The sequence below is a fragment of the Pterocles gutturalis genome, unplaced genomic scaffold (assembly GCF_000699245.1).
Source record: "Pterocles gutturalis isolate BGI_N339 unplaced genomic scaffold, ASM69924v1 scaffold21619, whole genome shotgun sequence".
NCBI lineage: Eukaryota > Metazoa > Chordata > Aves > Pterocliformes > Pteroclidae > Pterocles > Pterocles gutturalis.
The window spans coordinates 13,976-33,451 of record NW_010131190.1 but is presented as its reverse complement, the minus strand read 5'-3'; the positions used below and the strand labels follow the sequence as shown (position 1 = coordinate 33,451).

General features: G+C 36.6%; 1 protein-coding gene across 1 annotated transcript; it reads left to right on the top strand.

Annotated features, from left to right (window-relative positions):
* Window positions 1–2,530: 2,530 nt before the first annotated feature.
* WDR48 (WD repeat domain 48) lies at window positions 2,531–19,226 on the top strand (the record flags this gene model as incomplete). Its single annotated transcript, XM_010080533.1, has 18 exons — window positions 2,531–2,671; window positions 4,414–4,492; window positions 4,775–4,857; window positions 4,965–5,094; window positions 8,436–8,524; window positions 9,414–9,515; window positions 9,878–10,102; window positions 10,480–10,554; window positions 10,897–10,999; window positions 11,294–11,391; window positions 11,910–12,017; window positions 12,418–12,514; window positions 13,012–13,107; window positions 15,261–15,366; window positions 16,165–16,252; window positions 16,800–16,876; window positions 17,874–18,066; window positions 18,682–19,226. Coding segments are annotated over 18 exons (1,986 nt in total), but the record flags the coding sequence as incomplete, so codon positions are not given.
* Between the last annotated feature and the right edge of the window lie 250 nt (window positions 19,227–19,476).

Sequence of the window (19,476 nt, the reverse complement as noted above, 5' to 3'; positions counted from 1 at the left end):
CCCAGGAAGAAGGGAGGGGTGGGGGGAAGGTGTTTTTAAGATTTGGGTTTATTTCTTATTATCCTACCCTGATTTGATTGATAACAAATTAAATTGATTTTTCCCCAAGTTGAGTCTGTTTGGCCCATGACCATAATTGGTGAGTGATCCCTCCCTGTCTCGACCCGTGAACCTTTTGTTATATTTTCTCCTCCCTGTTCCACGGGTGATGGGTGTGAGTGGCTGTGTGGCACTTGTTTCCGACTGGGCCTAAACCAAGATGGCACCCCTGTAAATTAAAAAGTAACATTATTATGAGCAAAAAGCTCCATAAAATCCTTGGGTGACTAACATAGTTTGACAGTCTTACTTACAAGTGGAATAAAGGGATAGCTCTAAGTTAGGCCTGAAAGTATAACAAGTATGGGGGGTGACTGACAGAAGATGAACAAATCCAAAAATTGAGGTTTTGTCAAAAAATACTCTGCTGTCAGTTTGGAGACACAATAGCTGAAGGGCCCCTGCAGATCTTGAGTCTGACACTATTTCAGGAGGAGATTGTTCTCACTAGTAACTAACAGCAAATTTGATCTATTGACCTTTAGGTTTTGAATTCCTTTAATTTGTGTTTTATCTACTCACACTTAGTATTTTTAACTCAATGTTTTCATAGGCTTTATTCAAAGAGTTGGAAGGCAATGTGAATTGGATGGCCATCCCTTTGCCTTGTAGTTTGTGTCACATTAGAAGTTGACTTTGTTTGTAACATTCTCTTACTCAAATAGTCTGTGCAGGTCTTCTACCAATGTAGACATGATATGATCAAGCCCAGGTGAGGAGCTGCACATACATCTTGCTCTGTGCATCACAAAAAAAATACTTCAAGTAGTTGAAGAGTTTTAACATAACACTTTTATGCATGGTTGATGGTATCTTTTCTCAGGAACATCTCTGCAGCTGTGTGTAGGTGGAGACTTGTGCATGGATAGCAAGAATATTATGGATGAGTCTGGAATGGGTGAGAGAAGCCAAGAGCGCTGGAAACTGGGACACAAACTGAAATTGGGAGGATGAGCTGTGACTCTACAAGGACTGCAAGTGGCTAGAAAAGAAGATGAGCAAAAAGAGCTTTAAGAAGAGCATTGGGACATAACACAGTAAATGTAGTAAATGAACTTGTGGAATGGTAACAGAGTATTAGGGCAGAAGGATTCAGGAGGCTCTCAATTTTGATCCTCCAGTGTTGGTCTATAGAGCTGTTGCAGCTGTTTCTAACACAGAGAATGGGTCTGGATGCATGCTTTCTAGAAGCATCAGTTTTCTCACTGTGCTGCACTGGGATGGGATAATTTGGTTTAGGTGTTGCCCACATTCACCAAACGGACGTGTCAGTTCTTGTGGAATGGAATCTGAGATGCTGTAAAATGTTTCTTCAGTGATAAGGACCACTGAACATTTTATTTAATTTGTTGGTTTTATTTTGCGTAACTGAGATCTGGTCTGGAAAACATTTTCTTTGTATTGCTATAATGCAGTTATTGGACTGGAAAATTACTTTCAGATCTCTAGCCCACTATTACTCCTTGAAAGCATTTTCAAAACACTGGTACTTATTTGCTGTGGGCAGATTGGATTACACCAAGCCTAAAATTTTACCTTGTTGTTCTGATTATATTTTACAGAATCTGGGAGAGGCATAGCTGGCAGCTTCTCCTCCTTTTCTCTGTGTGTGAGGGCTCTCCTCATGGGAATGCATAAACCCTGCGATCAGGAGTGATGAGCACAGTGTGAACGGGGTAGCTCTGAAGAAACTGCAGTGCCTTATAGTCATGTTTACTGAAGAGTAATAATGGAGAGTGCTAAAGCCTTTGCAGTGTCTCCATAAATCTTCTTTTAGTGTTTCTGAACAAAACTATGAAATAACCCATACACACAGTTCTGTCAAACACAGAAGGAAAGAAACTAAAGGAATAATTTATCTGTCTGAAAGAGCAGTAAATATTTGTGCTTCTTATTATAGTAGAAAGTAGGTAGTTTTAAAAAAATTGTTTCAAAACAGTTGCGATGCCTGAAACACCTACAATTTGTATCTGCAGTCTTCCAGTGCTTTGTAATCCTTTAGTGACCATATCCCGTCCCTTGTGAGTCTGGGAGATACTGTCATCTCAGCTATAGGAACTGTGAAACATACTTAGGAACTGAGACACAAACTCAGTGTGGTATTTCAGATCACCCAGAATATCTGTGCAGAGCAGGGAATTGAACTAAGGATTTTCTAGGTCTAAGCTTTAGTTGTAATGATTAAATAATCTGTTGTGCTCCAGCTCTAGCACTGCTGACATCTTCTGTGTGATTCTTTCCCGTTTCAAGCGGGGACAGGGAGGTGGAATTCCTGAGGTGGTAGCTCTCAAACTAACAGACTTATTTAATGCTTGTAAAGCTTTTAATATTTCCTACCTGAGAACCTCACAAAAATGAAATTAGATGGAAGATTTTCATGGCCAAGTCAGTATCTTAATACCATAATTGGATTTGTGTAAATGTATTTTAGGTCTCCTATGTGATTAGAGATGAAGTGGAGAAGTATAACCGAAATGGGGTAAATGCACTCCAGCTGGATCCAGCATTAAATAGACTCTTCACGGCAGGCCGAGACTCCATTATAAGGATATGGAGTGTCAATCAGCACAAGGTAAGTCAAGAGAGGATTCCTAGGTCTACGCTTACTTTTTTCCAAGTTATCATGCTAATAAGCTGCCTACAGGTATACATCTGATATTGTTTTTTAACAGCTGACAATTATTATGGTAGGAAAATCATTTTGCTATTGCTCATATTGTAACAAAATGTGGGGATTTTACAAACCTACATTTGGGCTTATCCTCCAGTGAGCTAGTCACAGCTGAGAGAAAGTTAAATACAAAGTGATGTCATTTGCAGTGATGAAGGAGACAAATACAGTCACTAGGAACATACAATTTGATGGACTGTTTACTTTGGTCAATGAGTATTTTGTATATTTTGATATTTTGGGAGAATCTTGTCATCTTCTCCCCTTTATGAACTAAATGTTACCTTTACTTTGAAGGAAAAAAGGAAGCATCTCTTGATCCACTTACTTTCACCATTGTTTAATAACTAAAGACAGTTTATTAGAAGACACTGTTGTGTTTAGGAGAGAGAACTAAATTAGTAGTCAGAGAATGCTTGAGGTTAGAAGGGGCCTCTGGAGGTCATCTGGTCCAGCCCCCCTGCTCAAGCAGGGCCACCTAGATAGAGCCTGTTACCCACCACCATGTCCAGATGGCTTTTGAATATCTCCAAGGATGGAGACTCCACAACCTCCCCAGGCAGCCTGTGCTGGTGCTCAGTTACCCTCACAGTAGAAGAGTGTTTCCTGATGTTCAGAATGAACCTCTTGTGTTTCAGTTTGTGCCCATGGCCTCTGATCCTGCCACTGGGCACCACTGAAAAGACCCTGGCTCTTCCTTTTTCACACACTCCCTTCAGGTATTTATATACATTGATGAGATCCCCCCTGAGCCTTCTCTTCTCCAGGCTGAACAGTCCCAGACCTCTCAGCCTTGCTGTATAGCAGAGATGCTTCAGTCCCTTAATGATTTTTGTGGCCCTTCACTGGACTCTCTGCAGTCTGTCCATGTCTCTCTTGTATTGGGGAGCCCAGAACTGGACCCAGTACTTCAGATGTTCCCTCACCAGTGCTGAATAGAGGGGAAGGATCACCTCCCTTGACCTGCTGGCCGTGCTTTGCGTAATGCAGCCCAAGATGACATTCGCCTTCCTTGTCACAAGGAAATGTTGCTGGTTCATGTTCACCTTGGTGTCCACAAGGACCCCCCAGGTCCTTTTCTGCACAGCAGATTTCCAGCTGGGTGGTCCCCAGCATATACTGGTGTGCGTACCACTGACCAAAAGGCCAGTGTTAGGAACTTGAGCAGATTACTGGAAACCAGGTCTTGCATGTGAAAGGTGCAGAATGTAAAAGTTCGTGAAGTTCATGACTTGGAGAGATCCCAAGAGACCATTGTGTTGTGTTTTCATTGTTCTGTTCCTCTTCACAGCAGAACAAGTCCAGTCCCATAAATGCAGAAATAGCATTAGCTTAGTGACCCCTCTTGTTCTGGTTATAAGTTTTTCTGTGATTCAAAACCAAACACTTTAAGGTAAAATTATATATGAAATGAAACTGCATTTAAAATATATAAATATTACAATGAAAACTAATTTGTGATATCTTACATAGCTGTATAGTTGTTTCACAAAAAGTTCTGGAATAGTGAGTTCAAGCAACTCTACATTAGGGAACTTTTGATCCACTTGAAGTTTGAAGAAAATGTCACAACAGGATCTGATAGTCACAGTCTTTTCCATTTGTGATGAGATCTGATAAACATTTTTTTTCTTAATTTGCAGCAAGACCCTTACATAGCATCTATGGAACATCACACAGATTGGGTAAATGATATTGTGCTCTGCTGCAATGGTAAAACATGTAAGTACTCAACTGCTTGAAAACTACATTGTTTAGCAATTGTGTATAAAAGTATATTATCTACAGCTTTAATTATTTGCTATCTTTTCTTAGCATGTAAAATTCATTTCTATGATGTGTATTGTACATTTAGTAAATAATATAAGCAGGTGTTTGGATTAAAATTTAAATGTGTATGTTTATATGTGATTCATTTAATATTAAAAAAAAAAGAATAGCACAAATATGCTCTAAAAGAATACAAAAGCCATTAAAGTTTACTCTTTATTCTTTCCAATTTAGTGATATCTGCTTCTTCAGATACTACTGTTAAAGTGTGGAATGCACATAAGGGATTTTGCATGTCAACACTGAGAACGCATAAGGTGAAAAACGTTATCTGTAAATACTGTATGTTATCATTGACAGTCTTATTAACATGTAGAGTTCAAATGGATAATATTGTTGATCCACATTGTTATATTTATTGTAGGATTATGTGAAAGCCTTAGCATACGCAAAAGATAAAGAGCTGGTAGCATCTGCCGGGCTGGACAGACAGATATTCCTCTGGGATGTAAATACTCTAACAGCACTGACTGCCTCAAATAACACCGTAACAAGTAGGTACCTGGGGAGTGGGCAGGCAGATGAAATGCATTCTATTGAGTAGCATAACCTGTGAGATCAGTTTAAAACTATAGATACCTGTTTCTGAGTGTACAGAAAAAATGCGCAAGAAATTTTAAGGTGGCTTTAGTATATACTCAGTCCATTTGTTGTGTTATATAAACAGCTGAAAATCTAGAGCAGCTGACAGTCCTTCCATTCAGAATAGAGGACAGGTCTCTTTGAACATTTTCTCCTGAAGTGTAGTGTGCTGGTATTGTCTGAAACTTGATAGAGTGTAAGCTTAAGAATCTTTTTGCTTCTCAACTAACCTGTTTTAGAAACTTTCCCTTAGGTTATTTGTCAGTGCATTTTCTGTGTATTATAATTTGCTTGTTTTTTGGTTTGGATTTTTGTTTGTTTATATAGATGCTGCCAAAAGTACAGTACAGCTCCTAAAGCAGAACCTGATACATGTAATCAAATCGATCTCTCCGAAGAATAAAGTTACTAGATAAATTTAGATTTGAAAAGGTGCGAAGTAATACTAAGCACTAGTTACATGTAAGGATAGCATGCTAGTGAGATCTAACTCAGTAGTTAGATATTAGAACCCAAGGGGAAACTGTCTGTAGATTCTGCTTATCAGGGTTAATCCTTAATGTCGTCGTCATCATCTTTTAAGAAGTGATCTGTCCTGCTTCTCTATCCCAATAAAGACATTACAATAAATTATGAGATCTTTCCCCATTGAGAAATTCCAGCACCACTTTCTTAGAATAGTTAAGATAGCGCTGATTGAGTTTCTCTTCTGGGAAGTATGACACCAGTCTTCGAGTTCAGCTAGATTTAATTGCTCATGTGAATCGCATATATCTGTGTCATTAGCCTCCTGGTTTGTCTTGGCTATTTTACAATATATTTTTTCAGAAGGAAGTCTAGTTTGACCACGGTGTTTTGTAGGTTGGAAAAATAGTGTTCAAAGTGACTGATCTCTTTCATTTTATACTTAGTGTTTGATACATGGTTAAACAGTAGCAGTCTCAGATGTATAAAGAATATACCATCTTGCTTCACTGCCACACTTGAATTTTCTAAATATGACTACTTGCTTTCTCATTCATAGGTCAGGAATGACTCAAGAAAAATCTGCAAAACTAAAATTTGGAATTGGCGAAACAAACTTTTAAGACACTTCAGGAATATGTGAATCTATATATAAAAGGGAGGCATATAGGTGTTTTGGTGTGTTTTTTGAATTACTGTTCTGGCTAATTCTGCAAAGTGTGTAAATTCGTGGATTTGGTAGCTTCTAAAACCAAACGTGCATGTGGTGGGCAGAACTGTCTGGTTTGCATTTGTTCTGTCTACAGGGCTTTTTAATTCAAGTATATCCTTATGCTGGTATGTCTGTGTAGCCATCAGAAAGAGATGGCTTCTGGTGAGCTGTTATGCTGTGTGATGGCATTGCAATGGCATTGGGATGGCACATGATGGCACATAACTATGTAGGTTTACCTTATATTTCCCAGAAGTTTTCTTTCACTGAAAGTAGAATTATGTTATCACCAAACTTTGCTGGTAACTGGAAGTTATGCTATCTTCTGGTTGAACAGGGAGATTTTGAAGGAAGAATTAATTTGCTGGCTCACAGGAAAACTCAGTTGTGGAGGCGGGGGGGGGAAAGAATTTCTTGAACACTGTAGCAGTGATACAGAACCAAAATTATTCAAGTGAATCATAAATGGGAGACAGGCAGTACTGAGAAGCTAATGCTTGTGTTGAACCCAAGATCAAATGGAAGTGAAGATATTACCTCTAAGATGACAGAAATAAAATTACATTTCTAGAGTTACAGCTTCATAAGGGGGAGGAAAGGGAAGCGGGGGAGTTGTTCTTCTTTCTTTCTAGCACTCCCAACTAACAGTGTTTCTGTTGGGAAGAGCATGGTGTATGTCCTTAAAGAAGCTGGTTTTCCTTGGTACGTTCAAACAATATTGATTTTTTTTCAGAGTGCAAATGAAGATTGTTCTTGTGCATTAATTTTCTGTCTGATTACAAGGAAGCATAGTACACAAGCTAGCATTAAAAGGAAGCCTATTTTTAAAGAGTGTCTCAGTCAGCATAGCCATAATTTAAATTAAGTGGAGAGATTTCACTGTTGAGAGGCAGTCCCTTCCAAAAGAGGGTGGAGTTGAGCTTTGCTTTTGTTCTGGCATAAATTTTGCTTCTGTACACTTAAGATTCTCCGTTCCATTCCTGATGTCCAGCTTGTGATAACTCTGTACATTATCCTTTCATAAATTATTATGGTCATTGAACAGTGCTAACCTTCAAGAGTGTTCAGTTCTGCTTTTTGCCTTCAACTATTCTCTGTGGACAGTGGAAGACTATGACTTTATTTTGGCTACAAATAACAGATTCCATTTGAAAGTATACATTTGGACAGCTATAGCCAGTTGTTAAAAGGATCCTGATGTAAAGCTACATAATTCTTCCACTGTGACAAAATGTTTGATATTGTATCACAAATACTGTTTTATAAACTTATTTCCATAATATACATAAATCATTATATGAAGTTTCACATTTTTGCTGACAATACAGTTTGTTGCTATTCTTAGCCTTTTTGGCAAACCTGATGGCTTTGAGGCTTGATGAAAGCCTAATGGTGATCTCTGAATAGGTGATTTTCATTTCCTTTGTGCTTTTCCCAGTTGAGGGATTCATCCTTTAACCTGTTGAAAAGTGGATGAGGAATTCTGTACCTTCTAGCCTAAACTCTGATGACGGTTGTGATGCTGAAGAGTTGCCATGTGGTTTTCTCAAATGCAATGCTAGCATCCGTGCTCAAGTAACACATTTCAACACTGCAGTGTCACTTCAGCGTTGCATCACTGCTGAACTAAGAGAAGAGCCTTTAATATATAACGTAGAACTTCACTGCTGCCTGGCCTGGAAAAAAAAAATCTCTGCACTTAAATCCAAATGCTGTGTATTATAAGATCACCTAAAAGTATAATTCTCTAGTAAAATAGTTGAGAAGCGCAAGAGTACCTTGATGGTCCTGGCATTGAATTGTGGTACCAAAAGGGCACCAGGATTGTAATGACCATAAGTCTGAGGAGTTACTTTGGTTTTATGCAGCAGTAGATAAAGAATTGGGATGGGGCTTTCCTAGCAATATGCCATTTACAGCTTCTTTTGTTTAAAAGCAACTCTTTATATGGGATAGAGTGGCACTATTTTCATGGATCTAAGGGTATTAAAATACCCTAAAATACCATTTTTGAGTTAAGTTTATTTTTCAAATGACAGCATTAAAATTAAAAATGTAAATTTTATTTTGCAATAGCTTCTTCCCTGAGTGGAAACAAAGACTCAATCTACAGTCTTGCAATGAATCAAATGGGAACAGTTATTGTATCAGGGTCCACTGAAAAGGTAAGCAAAAATGTGGTAAGGCTCTTTCCACTTCAGTTCAAAGTCTAGTATAAAGAGACAATTTTATTCATTTTCAATGTCGTGTCTGTAGCAGCTATTGTGGTTTTCATAGTGAGGGTAGACAATTTTTTTAAGCGAGAGTGTAAGTGCAGGATACAAATACCTGCCTTGGTCTGAAGATGTGTCTATATCCATATAGCTTTAATACACAGAAGAGACAATCAGATCATCTTGTGTAACCCTCTATCAGAGATCATTACGTTTCACCACAAGAGGTGTGATTTTGGGTGCACGTTACTCAGATGATTATAAAAAATGAAGCAGTTGTCACAGGTAAGAAAGAAGTGGTGCCAGCAATTTGTAAGACCCCTGCAGGGAATAGGAAATTAAGTGAGTTAATGAAGTTCAAGTGTTCCCAAGAGATAGCCCGTGCTCTTTGTTGAAAAGGAAGGTGAAAGACCCTAAAATCCCCTGCGAGTTGTTTTTTTTTACCTAATCTAATGTTTAGAGAATTTTATTTCCAAGTCAATATAAAAAGTAGGAAAGTAGGATACACCAGAAAAGCATCTGAGAGGATTTGCAAAATTGGTTTTTTTTTCCCATATCACACTATCCTGTTGCCAGTTGCTTCTGTTTTTTAATTTCTTAAGAAGACAAAAAGCCAGAGCAAATGAAATTAAAATAAAGCTGAGAAAATAATATCTGATTATTAGAGGTGCATAACATCTAGTTATGTCTGTCTTGTTCTAATGAAGTGTGGTTTTGATCATGGATTTCTACGTGTTGGAATAAGGGTCAGTTTATTCAGAAAGGCTTAATATTCTTTAGAGAAGATACATTGTTGGTAAGAATGATGTTAATACCAGTTATCCAATGTCTATTTATGTAGGTTCTAAGGGTGTGGGATCCGAGAACTTGTGCAAAACTAATGAAACTCAAAGGGCACACGGACAATGTAAAAGCTTTGTTGTTGAACAGAGATGGCACCCAGGTATGTGTTTAGCTTGAGACAGGCATTTTACAGAATGCAGAAATGTCCTTAGTCTTCTTCAATATAATAAGTATTTTATGTCATAGGTTACAGAAAGTAGATTAACAAGTATTTTACAGATATTTAGTGATGAAGGGAGGGAGGCTGGTGGGTGAACGCTCTATTACAGGTCCGTCTAGGTATGGAGGGGAGGAATTACATAAAATGTCTGGAAATTGTGACTAGAATTACTGCCAGTCTTCATGTAGTGCTGTCTTAATGGAAAAATATAAGCATAAAAATTATGAAAACTCTTTACAGAAAATAAATATTTTAAAAGGTTTAAATACTTACTTGATTTAAGTACGATGGTTGTTGCTCAGTGTCTTTCAGGCAGCTCTGATGGGACTATCCGCCTGTGGTCCCTTGGGCAGCAGAGATGTATAGCCACATATCGAGTCCATGATGAAGGTGTTTGGGCTCTGCAGGTGAATGAAGCCTTCACTCATGTTTATTCAGGAGGAAGAGACAGGAAGATTTATTGTACAGATTTACGAAATCCTGATATCCGTGTGCTTATCTGTGAAGAAAAGGCACCAGTTCTTAAGGTAATTGATTTTAATTCAGAGAATCACAGAATGGTTGAGGTTAGAAGTGACCTCTGGAGGTCATGTGGTCCAACCCCCCTGCAAGCAGAGCCACCTAGCGCCAGTTGCCTAGGACAGTGTCCAGATGGGTTTTGAATATCTCATGAATATTCCATGTCCAGAATTTGTTGATTATTTGAAACAATTTCTCTGGAGTTTCAAAAATTGCATCTTAGTTATTTTTCATTTAAACTTTGTTTTTCTTTAGTAAAGTGAAAGTAATTATGTTTCTGAGATACATCCAAGTATGGGAACAGGGCTACACAGAGCAAATATTAATTGAACAAAGGAAAATTAAGTTAAATATGCCTCAAAGTATCTGTGGTTTCATTATTTAGATGGAACTTGATAGATCAGCTGATCCTCCTCCAGCACTTTGGGTTGCAACGACTAAATCTTCTGTGAATAAATGGGTAAGTGAAATATATTACACTCTGTGGATTAAATTAAGTAGTCATGGGATTTGCAGTCTTGGTTTGAGAGCTCTTGGACTGTTGCTTGCAGTTTGACTGCTTGCTGTGATCTGTAAGATCTCTTTAAAAAAATACAAGGCTAATATTGAAGCTGATCAAAAGACATTAAGCTTTGAATCACATCCTTTGTTATTTATTTATGTTGCTTTTAGAAATAAATTATCTTACTTGGCACTGGATGGTTAGCATCTACATAGCAGCATGAAGTGGCAGTTGTTACTCAGATAAAAGCAAAGTTTATAGATTATTATGAATGTGTCATTAGTTTGTTTCTTTCTTTAGACTTTGAAGGGAATTCATAATTTTAGAGCATCTGGAGATTATGACAATGATTGTACCAATCCTATACCACCCCTGTGTACACAGCCTGACCAAGTTATAAAAGGTAAACAGCTGTTTCCCAGAGTACCTTATAAAATCTGTTATCATTAGCAAAAATGTTAGATCTTTAAGAGGCTCAAGTTTTCAGGTACTTGATAATATGATTTCAAGCGAAACAATGTGGTTATTATCTAACTAGTGTTAGTTAGAGTTAAATTAGTGTTTAAACCTTGGTGATATCCAAGTCTTACATAAAATAGTGAAACCAAAGAACAATCACACGTCGTGTTACACAGCTTAATGTAATATTAGAAAAAAAAAAACAACACTGTAGTGACCTTAATTCTTTGTTTGCTAGGGGGTGCTAGTATTATTCAGTGCCACATTCTTAACGACAAGAGACACATATTAACCAAAGACACAAATAACAATGTGGCATACTGGGATGTCTTGAAGGTAAGTATATGATTTTGGATTAAACATTTTACTGTTGGATAATTAATTATTTTGTATCTTTTGTACACAAAGTAACTCACTGCTGTTCCCATTGCAGTAGTTGAGCTGAATTTGTTGCTGGATTTGCAACAAATATGGGTGTTTGATGGAGAGTTGTACTGAAATATTGATACTGATGGGGAGAACAATGACAGAGGGTGCTAGAAGACAGCTATCTACTCAGTGATGGGGAAAATTTTTTTATTAATTTTTGAGTAATGCTTCCATACTTCTCCATTGGCTTGATGCTACTATCTCAGAAATAAATAATAAATTAAAATTGCTTAACACATAATTATTGTTAAATTTTTTGAGAAAAATTTGAACCTTTAACTTGTGTGGTTTTGGACTACAATACTCATGGAGAAATCATAGAGTCGTAATCATTCCAAGTGTATATGGAAGTCAAAAGCTTTGAGGTGTTTGTATGATTCAGTAGTCAAAATTTAAAAAGTTGTGTTATTTCTTTTGGTGTACAGGCATGTAAAGTTGAAGACCTTGGGAAAGTGGATTTTGAAGAAGAAATTAAGAAGAGATTTAAAATGGTGTATGTGCCAAACTGGTTCTCGGTAGACTTGAAAACTGGGGTGAGATACAATTCCTAAATATGTTCTTCTGATGTTGTATTTCATATATTTTCATATACTGTTTGTTCACAAGGGTTTTAGTGTGCTATAAGTTTTGAAGAACGATCATAATTTATCTGATGGATTGGATTTATTTTGAAGTAAAAAAGAAAATTTTGCCTCAGTTCTTGACAAAGTGAATAACAGATGTATTTTTTTTTTCCCACCTAATGATATAGTCAGTTTAAATCCACCAATACCAGTTATGAGTTAATACAGTTTGGTAAACAAAGTGTGCTATCATGCATTTAAAAAATCTTTGGTTTGTATTCCCAGAGAAGTATGAAAAAAATAAATTTATAGACTTGCTTAATATAAGATAGCTATTGCATTCCTCTTACTGGTGGTCTTTTTCAAACAGATGTTGACAATTACTTTGGATGAAAGTGACTGCTTTGCAGCCTGGGTTTCAGCAAAGGATGCTGGATTTAGCAGTCCAGATGGTTCTGATCCAAAATGTAAGTTTTAACTAATATTAGTGATTTATTGAGGCAAAAAAGCAGAATAAATTCCAGTATTTATGTTTCAAAGTATTCCAGTGCCAGATATGTCAGTAGCTGGTTGGATTTTAGGGCTTATTTTTTGGACACTAGATTCCGCAGAGAATTCTCCAGTGAGAATGTTTGCTTTTTTTCTGAAACATTTCAGTCATGTTCAGGTTTTCTATTTAACTTGGTTTTAAATCTGTAAAAAGCAAAAGGGAAAAAGCAATATTCCTAAACTTGGAGCTATTACCTAATCTAGAGAATGTTACAGCATGTGAGTGAACCAACAGTAGTGATTCTAAAATCAGCTTTTTCTGAAAGATTGTAACAAGTAGCTCTGAGATTGTGATAATCAGATTTCTGTGCCCTGTTTTGGGAACAGAGCTACTCAAACTTTTATTCAAATGTAGAATATTATGATGCCAATGGTTTTTATGTAAGTGAAGTTCTACCTCGCTGTGTCTTGACAGTAAACCTCGGAGGGCTTCTGCTACAAGCACTTCTGGAGTATTGGCCTAGAACACACATCAATCCAATGGATGAAGAAGAAAATGAAATAAATCACGGTTAGTATTTTAATATTTTCAGGTTTTAGGATTTGTTCATACATTGTTTGTTTATATTTCTGTTTCTTTAACAGATACAACTGGATTTGCTGTCTTATGGCTGTCTCTGTATGCATTCTAGACTAATGTTTTTTAACGCTTTCAAATTTGCTTTACACCAAAATTTGCTGAGTAGCTTTCTTCTTCTGAAAGTGTCAGCAAAAATCTTAAGAATTCTAGTCCACAAAAAAAGTAGGTGAATCTATGATTCAGAAGTTATGGAAACATGATGCCTTGATGAAAACAATTACTGGTAAAACTAAGGCTTGAGCTGGAAAAGAAGCAGCCTAGATAATAACAGCAAAGAACAATAGTTCAGTTTTTCAACATTAGCCAGTATGCTTGTGACATAATTCCAATTTGCTTCTAGGTATTATGAACAATATAAAATAAAAGAAAGATTTATTGGAAAAAAATATATTCAGTGGATATTAGAATAATACATGGCGTAGGTCTATGCAAAACCACCTCAGAGAGTGGTGTTTTAAGGTAATAATACCGAGTCTAATCAGGTATGAGATAAAAAGCATAGCTATGTAAAATGTCAGATAGTGGCTGAATTTGTTGGAATAAAAGAGACTGTGTAGCTCCTAAGTTTGAAATCAGTTTAACCCAGATCAGAGTTGACTGAAAAGTCCTGCCTTTGGCAATGAAGAAATTAGTTTCTACAAATAATGCAATTAAGAAACCTGTAAGTTCAGCTATATTTTGCCATTTTGTGACAAATACTGTGCCAGGAATTATTTCAAAAATTATCTCCATGGAGGGTTACAGAACTTGGCAGGCTTTTCTGGATAAAGTTGCTGATGCTCATACTTTTGTGTGTTGGCAGTCTGCAGCTTGAGAGCCAGGCAATGTATGAGAAGTATAACTCACTGGCTTTTGTATTGGTGGAACATTGTTGCTGCAGTACTTAGTTCTGTGAAGAGTTGTGGGTTACTGGAATGTTTAGAATATTCACTACAGACTCAGTCTTTCAAAAGTAATAATTAAGAAACTGACAGTGAACAGTGACTTAAGATAAAGTGTACCTGTTGGACACTGAAATTTGTATAAAGAGACAAGAATTTTTATATATATATATAAATATATATGTGCAGTATTGTTCATCTCAGTTGTTAACAGAAGCGTTATGAAGAAGTCTTTCAAACTGTAGGATTTTTCACTTGCTCTGACTTCAGAATCATATTCATCCCTTCCAGCAGAGAACAGATTTTCTTTGTTGGTTTCTCTGCTTGATACAATTTTTGATCTTTCTTTCACTATGTGTGTTGCTAGTCAGAAAGCTAAGGGATTATTCATCTCATGAAACGATGCCATTTAAATTTCTTATTTTGCTTGAATTCAACATCATGTTCAAATACAGTAATTAGATGCTGCAGTGTAATCGAGGTGATCTTTCTCAAGTGAAGGGAAGGTATCTAAATACTTCTATATTGTGTTTCAAGATATCTGACTGACTGGAAGTTGCACTATTCAAGAGGTGCATAAATAAATGCTGATTTTTCTTTAATCTTGTCCCATCCGCCTGATGTGGAATCAGGTTCTTCAGTGTTTGAAGACCATGTTTCTATAAGTAGCTAAAAATAAGTTTAATTTAGAATGCAGTAATTTCAAGGAAATGTGAGTCTGAGATTTACTAGTATGCTATTTTGACATCTGGCAAATCCAGGTAGAAAAGCAAAGCTAACATCCTTCTGAGCTCTGCACTGTCAGTGTAGGGAGGAAAATGGGCTTGTCTCAGCAAAATCTCTGTGGTTAGTTTTTAATATTAGTATTGTACAGTTTGTCAAATCCTTAGAATTCTGTTAAGGAACTGGAGAAAACTAGTAATGAGGTTTTGTCTCATAAGCTCTATTTCCCTTTTCTGAAAGGCTTTTGAAATAGTCCTTCTATAAACCTGTATTGATCTAGTTACTCTCCAGTGTTCCTTTTTATATACTCGCTATGTGTTGGAAATAGGGATTTCCTTGGGTTTTATGAAGCTTCTGATTTTTTTTAAATTTATTAAATACATTAGCTGTAGGTGGAAAAGACACTTTTTGGTCTGTGTGTACCCAATTTTAAGGCATAGTGCAGTCTCACTGTTGTGTATATTTTTTTTTTTCCAACAGTGAATGGTGAGCAGGAGAACAGAGTCCAGAAAGGAAATGGATACTTCCAAGTACCACCACATACACCGGTTATTTTTGGTGAGGCTGGAGGACGCACTTTGTTCAGGTATAAAAACTCAAGAGTGTGAAGCATTCAATATTTACTGGCATAGTGGATTTTACATTTGAGGGGTGGGGGATGTTTCATTTGTTGTTTTTCTTTCTGAGGCTGAATAGGCCCAAAAACTATTTAACTTTCTGTCCATGAACTCATCAGTAAAGCAGGATAACCTTTTTCAGCTTTGAAAACTGATTTTTTTTTTTTCTGCAGTATCAATGTATTTACATTGTAGTTGGGGCTTAATATTTGCATTTGCTTGTTGTCAAGAGAGCACTGAAAAGACACCAGAGGAGGGAGCAAGCCATGCTTTTTTGCACCTAAAATGTGGCTTGCAGGACTCTCTAACAAAATACTTAATTGGAATTTATAAAATTATATGTAGCTTTGTTTTACCATTGTATGTGCACATTTCTTGAGATTGGTTTTATTCTTTCTGTTTGGTGAGAACTTTGCAGATATTTTATATACAGAGCTCATTTGTCCCAAGCAGAAAATAATTGCTTTTTGCCAGGTGCCTTTCCCTTTCTCCTGACAGTTTTGTACTCCAACACACAAACATATACAATCCACGAGCAAAGTTGTTTTTTAAATTTCTCTGTGCCATAGCCTATAGTCTCCTGAGACACTTCCACCTGTTTCTGCTCTAGGCATTTGTCGTCTTCCTGCAGCTACTTTTTTCTGGTCTTTACAGAAAATACGTGATCGCTTCCCCAAAAAGTTTCATGTGGCAGGTCTTCTGAAAGCTTTTTAATGCACTTTACAATAATTGTTTTCATTCACAAAGGTTATTTCTGTATGTCATAGGTTATTATGTCGGGATTCAGGTGGTGAAACTGAATCTATGCTTCTTAATGAAACTGTGCCACAATGGGTAATTGACATCACTGTGGATGTAAGTATCACCTGTAGAGATTTTGCTTTTTGTTGGTTTTTTGGGGTGGTTTTTTTGTTTGTTTGTTTGTTTTTAAGGTGAACTACAGTTTTTTTAACTGTACAGGATCTGAAATGAAATGTTAAATTTTTGCTTTATTTGTATTTAAAATAAGTGGTCTCAAGGTCTGTTTTCAAGGCCCTTTGAGGTTCATTATTTTTTAATGTGTCCAGTTAAGGTATTTTTGCTCACTTTCTTTTGACAGAAAGTCAGAAAAATAAAGTACTGTGCATTATTGGTATCCTTTTCAAGTGTGGAGCTGTCTAATTCCCTTTGAAATAAATTATAATTTATATTCAAAAGCTAGATGATATGTGCATCTAGGTGATATGTGCATCATCTAAATTGAAGCATCTCAGGAGTATGAGTAATTTGGAAGTTGGCTGTGGAGGTTACGTTGATTAAGAATCTTTCTTGCTTTTTGATAATTAGGAACTGAAGATACTTCCCATACCAGCTGATAACAGTACATCCTAAATTAACATTTTTCAAATTTGTTTCCTTCTAGAAAAATATGCCCAAGTTCAATAAGATTCCCTTCTACCTCCAACCTCATTCATCATCAGGGGCAAAAACTCTAAAAAAGTAAGTAATGCATATTTGACTCTTAAAACTGCAGAAAGAGAATTGCAAGCTCAAAAAAAAAAAAAAAAAAACAGGGGTTTGCCAGAGAATTGTATTGTGCTTGATGAATTTGTAGAAGTTTCTAGTAATTTAAACATCAGTGTTCTGAAGCACTGAATTATATCAGAGTATTTGAAAGAACTGTAGGGGTTTTTTGGGTTCAGTGGGCAGTTGCTTAAGTTTATGCTAAGGAATGTCAAAGAACTAACGACTGAAATTAGACTTTGTGTCTTTTGGGGAATTTAATCAGAAAAGAGGAACGTATAGATTGTTTTGCTGTTCAGAACCGTGTTTTATGTTATGTTTCCTGTTTTCTAACAGTGATGAATAATAGCTTTTTAAAAGGAAAAGTTACAAAACCTGACAGCATGAGTTAGTGTGCCCATCGCATGAGCTGTAACTGGGAGCTCTGTAGGTTAGAAATCAACGCAGGTCTTCAGGTGTGAAGTCAGTGTCACAACAATTTTTGGTATTTTCCACAAATGTCTTATTCCTCTTTAAGTCTAGTTGAATTCTTTACATAAGAGACAATTAGTGAAAGAGGAGCTTCATGGACTTTTTGTGTACTTTGTGGAAAAACTGCAGCTGGTTATTACTTTTGAATGCTCTTCTGTTAATGTAGTGGGGTGAACAGTATAATCTTCATAAAGTCCTTCTCTTACTAATCCCTTTTCTGTTGGAAAAATGAGGGCTGTGTGCAATACTGTTAATCTAAGGTTTGATTTTTAATTCGATCTTTTGAATATCTTTCCACTTTTCTGAGTCCCTTTTGCTGTGTGAATCTTTGCATGAATAGCTGTTATGGTATTGTGGATGATCCTGATAATTTACTATTAAATTTATAATATAAAGAGTTTATCTGTGTACTTGCATAGTTTGCTACGGATTAAGTTATTGTGAAGATAAGAAATATAATTTCTCAAGTTTTTTCCTGCCAAACTTTGCTTATTTTATATAGAGACCGACTGTCAGCAAGTGATATGCTTCAGGTGAGAAAAGTGATGGAACATGTGTATGAGAAAATCATCAACTTGGATAATGAGTCTCAGACAACAAGCTCTTCCAATAATGAAAAAGCAGGAGAACAAGAAAAAGAGGAGGACATCGCTGTGCTAGCAGAGGAGAAGATTGAACTTCTATGCCAGGACCAGGTAAGTTAGTCGCGTATTTTAGACATCGCTTCTGTTCACAGGCTAACAATGAAGCAGTTGTGAATTTCTGAATACCGAGCTTGAAATATGCTCTAGGTTATCTGTCACCTTTAAAACTAAGTAAATGTTTTGATGTCACACTAAGTGACTGCTGACACAAGTTCGGACAGTTGCAGATAGCTGGATCAAAGAATTTATATAGTATGCCTATTTCATTTGGTCTGACTAGCAGCTCTTATAGGATTTCTTATTCATATTCAATGAATGGACTTAATACAATTTCACAGAGTTCCATTTCTGGAATATTTTGAATTCTGTATTTCTAGCAGAGTTTAAAATTTGTCCAAAATCATGAATTGTCTAGGAAGCGTAATAAGCGGATGAAGATTGAATGTGCAGGAGGTGGCTGTAATATGAAGTTATATATTACATTGCTAAATCTTTCAGTAATGCTTCAAGTTTACTTGCTAGTTGAAAAACCTGAGCTTTTTGCATGGTTTATCTTTGATGCCAGTTCACCTATAGGATTGTTTTGCCCAACCAGAGTGTTTTATCTTTGAATTTCTGATGATCTAGAAGATTTGTGGAATAAAAGATTAATTTTTTCCCATTTAGGTTTTGGATCCGAATATGGACCTTCGAACTGTAAAGCACTTCATTTGGAAGAGTGGTGGGGATCTGACGCTTCATTATCGCCAGAAATCAACGTGAAGGGAGCGGTGGACCCAAATGGTTACTTATTTACTTGACTATACTGTGCTGGTTCCAAGAGTAGTACTATAGAAGCCCACTGAACCCCTAAGGTAGATGAGACTTCTGACGACTCAGTATGGACGGAAAGTATATGTTTAATTGAGGCGACTAATAGATCTGTAATATAGAGGAAAAAAAAATGTATATGACTTAAACTAAAGTCTGTCCTATTCTCAAGACAATGAGATGGGAAGTCCCTGAGTGGTTCGTGTTGTGTGAGGTGTACAGAGAATGGATAATCCAGTGCAGACTTTTGCTTCCTTCTTTTTTGCTTTTGTTTTTCCAAAACATAATATCCTCATCTGCTCATGCTTAATATGAAACCATTTTGGCCATATGAGTCGCTGTGTTCACACTATAATTCAGAACTGCACACGAGGTATTTTTAATACATTCCATTCATAAAGCTCCTGCAATGGTTTCTCACAGGTTACTCAAACATTTCTACCACTTAAAGAAATTTGGAGAAGAAAAACAACAGAAAATAGGTATTGGATGCTTGAAAGACTTGGCCCATTTAATTGCAAAGGAAGGGTTAATGTTAGACTTGTTTGAATACTGCAACTCAGCTGTTGCTTTAGAGAGCTATTGACATGCAGAATGAGAACACTAGATAAATGTTGTAGCAGGGTCAGTCCAGTGATGCTGTGCATCATA